The sequence below is a fragment of the Rhagoletis pomonella genome, unplaced genomic scaffold (assembly GCF_013731165.1).
Source record: "Rhagoletis pomonella isolate Grant_MI unplaced genomic scaffold, Rhpom_1.0 Rhpom_scaffold_00002, whole genome shotgun sequence".
In the NCBI taxonomy this organism is placed as follows: domain Eukaryota; kingdom Metazoa; phylum Arthropoda; class Insecta; order Diptera; family Tephritidae; genus Rhagoletis; species Rhagoletis pomonella.
In genome coordinates, this window is record NW_023458556.1 from 78,309,602 (window position 1) to 78,313,461 (window position 3,860).

The window sequence follows — 3,860 nt, forward strand, 5'->3', positions numbered from 1 at the left end:
CCGAAATAATGCATATAACAAAAACCGAAATAATGCATGCATGCACAGTTGCATGCATATGAGAAAATACCGAAATTAAGCATATGCATACTTTCGTTTTAAAAGCGAAATAATGCATATGAAAAAAAACGAAGTAATGCATACGTGCACAGTTTCGGTTTAAAACCGAAATAATGCATATGGTAAAAACCCAAATAAAGCATACATGCACAGTTTCGGTTGAAACCGAAATGATGTCTAAATGCACAGTTTCCATATGCGCAATTTCGGTGCCCCGTCAAAGTCGGCAAAACCAAAGTAGCGGTTTCGGGAATGCGCCACCTTCAGTTCATTACACCATGATATAAACATACATATGATAGTCAAGACGGACTTACTTTTTTCCTTAATAATTTTTAAGGGAGCCAATTTATTGGATTTGCTTTGTGCGCGCCACATAGTCAAAAAATTATAAATTGAAAATGTTTATCAAATCGCACATGGGTTTGCTAAGCTTTCGACTTCCATTGAGAAACGGTAATCATTTTAGCTAAGCACATTATTGGAAAAGTTCTCTATTTGAAAAGCAAAAGAAAATGGATGTGCAATCAAATCGACTTATCCAAAGAACTTGTCAGTTATTCATTTTTTAATAAGTTGAAAAGTTTTTTATGATAAGTAAAAAGTGCAACACTTATCAACTTTACTTTTCAATAAAAAGGCTTATCCAAAAGTTGTAAAGTGATAAGTGATAAGTCGTTGGTGCAATTGGGCCCTGGTTCAATTATTATCTCGTCTGTTTGTTTTGTTTCACTGATAATTCGCAATGTTTGGTAGCCGTGATAAATGAATTCATACACAAACAGACATTCTTCATACACAAACAGACATGCTTCAAATAAATAGCCTTTATGTTATATGTACATTTATTTAAATAGATATCTCGTAAATATAATTTTTTCCAATTTAGTGAGGTAGTTTCTATAATTTCTTTATCCCCGTGCTAGTAGCATAAACAAAAGAAAACACGACTATTGTCGCATGTGTAAACGAAAAGAGAGTGTGGGTTGTTCATGTAACAGAGTGCATAAACTTATAAGATTATCTGCTTGATAAAGTTATCGGTTTAGATGAATACCACTATTATCATACAATACCGTGCATTTGTGAAGATATTAAGAGCATATTGTCGAAAGGTAAGCTTGCTACATTCTTTAAATGGTTTATTAATGACTTTAGATATTTATAGACCGTTGATTTAGGAATTCTGTAGTGGCTAGTATGTACATATTGAAGGTATGCAGTGCTTCACGGATCCGCAAACATTTTAAATGCTATGTTCAGGTGTGATACATTAGCATATTCCATATTTTATTCTAAGACGTCGAGTTAGAAATCGCCACAACTTTACTGTAATTTTCAGGTCGAAGCTACATTGCCGGACTGCAATCACTTCAACCAGAAGCCGTGTCACCTTCCCATCAAAGATGCGATATGCACTTATGCTTACGAGAAACGTTTGCCGTGTGGTCATGTGTGCCAGCTTAAGTGTCATGTTAACAAATACCCGGAACATATCGAGGTACATATATGTATGTATATGAGTTTGGTTAAATTAAATGTGTCCTACTTATGTTTTTGAGCAAATTGTTAAAACTAGTGCGATAATTGAAGATGCACCGTAAATGTTTTATTTTTAATTATTGATTTAAAATTTGGTTTTCAGTACAAGTGCTACAGAGATTGCGATCGGATTTATGACAATTGTGTGGAAAATCACACGTGTAAGAAACAATGCTTCGAAGAATGCGGACTGTGTCCAAAAATTGTGGCGGAAACCCGCTCTTGCGGACATCATTTCAAGCCATTTGTGTTCTCGAAGAATGTAGAGGAAATTGAGTGCGACAGACCTTGCAAGCGCAAGTTAAGCTGTGGTCACAAGTGCCCGTCGAAATGGTGCGAACCATGCGGAAGCTGTCCATTCTCGGTAATCTATTGCTTTGCATATAAATTGTATACGTTACGTACGATCATTATATTTACCAATACTTTGCAGAAAAAAAGATGAGTTCCTGCAACCATATGGTGGAAGTGAAAAGCAGCGCCGTCTAAATGTAGGGGAAAATGTCCTAAATTATTACCTTGTGGACACTCTTGTACTAACAAATGCAAAGAGGCATGCACATCAGACTGCAAGGTCTTGGTGAACCTAGCAAAACCTGCACTATGTGGGCACTCTTTGAAAATACCATGCTATCTTCAAAAGACAGGTCAGGGTTTCATGCAATTGCAAATAACTCTTGAAGTTAACATTCGTTTTGATTTTCCATTGTAGATCCAAGCTCACGACAATTATTGAAGTACTGCAAAGCACCGTGCAAAGTCGAATTGGAGTACAAGCATTTATGCAAAGGAACGTGTGGTTATGCAAATAAAATTACATATACAACACACTATCACATGGAAAATAAAATTATAGTCTAAAAAACTAAAACCTCCGTATTATAATTGCCATTCGTACTGTCATCAGGTATGTAACTTGAGAATAGAAATCGCTGCATCTTTTAGGCGCATTAATGTTACATAGTTACATCCCGAGCTAATAAAAGGAAGGTAAGAAGGTAATAATAATAATAATAAAAAGAGTTCAGTTCAGCATCAAAGAAATTGATAAGCATCAACAGGTTCACCAACAAATTAGAAACCGAAGTCAAAAAGGACATAAGCGGCTTGCAGCATTTCGAAAAAATTAAAGTCGAACGCGAAATGATCCACAAGGCAATGGGCTACAAGCAAGGTCACTGGTACAAATGCCCTATGATAACTGAGTGTGGCGGTGCAATGGAAGTAAGCAAATGCAATGAATGTGGAACCCAAATAGGTGGCAGTCAGCCAGTAACACCCTGGCGACTGAAATGGATGGAGCTACGAGACCCGCCTGACCACAGGATCCTAACGACTATCAATACATGTAACTTGAAGATTATTTTGAACATAAATAAAATAATGTAAAAAAAATATTTTTTAAAAACAAGCTTTTATTTAACCTGTACAATCAAGGAATAAAATGAAGTAGTGTAACAAAAGATTTTTTAGCAAGAAAATTTTGTCAAAACTGCACTAAAATGAATATAATAAAATAAGTTAAGATCTCGTTAAAGTTACTAAAAGCCATTTAGTGAATGGAGTTATTCAAACTGTAATGAAAATTACTAACAATTTGTACTAATTTACTTCGTTTTTAAAAAAGCTTTGCCGCGCGAATAGCAAACCGGCATTTAAATATCTGCATACATACATATACATACATACCTAACCAATTATGCATGTACGCTGAATTCGCCGACAAGCTTTTTTAAAAACGAAGTAAATTAGTACAAATTGTTAGTAATTTTCATTAGAGTTTGAATAACTCCTTTCACTAAATGGCTTTTAGTAACTTTAACGAGACCTTAACTTATTTTATTTTATTCATTTTAGTGCAGTTTTGACAAAATTTTCTTGCTAAAAAATCTTTTGTTAGGCACTCCGCACATTAAGCTCCTAATTATAGTAGTGTAATCGGTTCGGCATACTAAGGTATAAAGCTTTTATGCCGAACACATGTATTTCAATGAAGCTCTGTACATTACGATTCAAAATCTTGTTTTCGCCTAATCATAAAAGCTTCATGAATCGAAGCGTCCAACATTGTAAGGCGCTTGTAGTTTTGAAATCATCATTTGTTTACTTTTTTGTGTTGGAAATAAAATTTATTTGTCAGTTCAATAGAAAGTTATTGAAAATGAATGATTTCGTGCTAAAATTCGTGCAAATTGTATTAAACCACAAGCGTTTATGCCATATTTCGGAGCAGAAATATTTTCGGAAGTGCGTAGTTG

The 3,860-nt window shown here is 34.7% G+C and overlaps 1 protein-coding gene across 1 annotated transcript; it reads left to right on the plus strand.

The window, feature by feature from the left end:
• The first annotated feature begins 1,242 nt into the window (after positions 1-1,242).
• On the plus strand, positions 1,243-2,435 carry LOC118734741 (NFX1-type zinc finger-containing protein 1-like). Its single transcript, XM_036464436.1, has 5 exons — positions 1,243-1,323; positions 1,403-1,561; positions 1,706-1,966; positions 2,036-2,249; positions 2,315-2,435. The coding sequence occupies exons 1-4, from the start codon at positions 1,261-1,263 to the stop codon at positions 2,045-2,047; spliced, it is 495 nt and encodes a 164-aa protein (XP_036320329.1). The 5' UTR covers positions 1,243-1,260; the 3' UTR covers positions 2,048-2,249; positions 2,315-2,435.
• Positions 2,436-3,860: the final 1,425 nt, after the last annotated feature.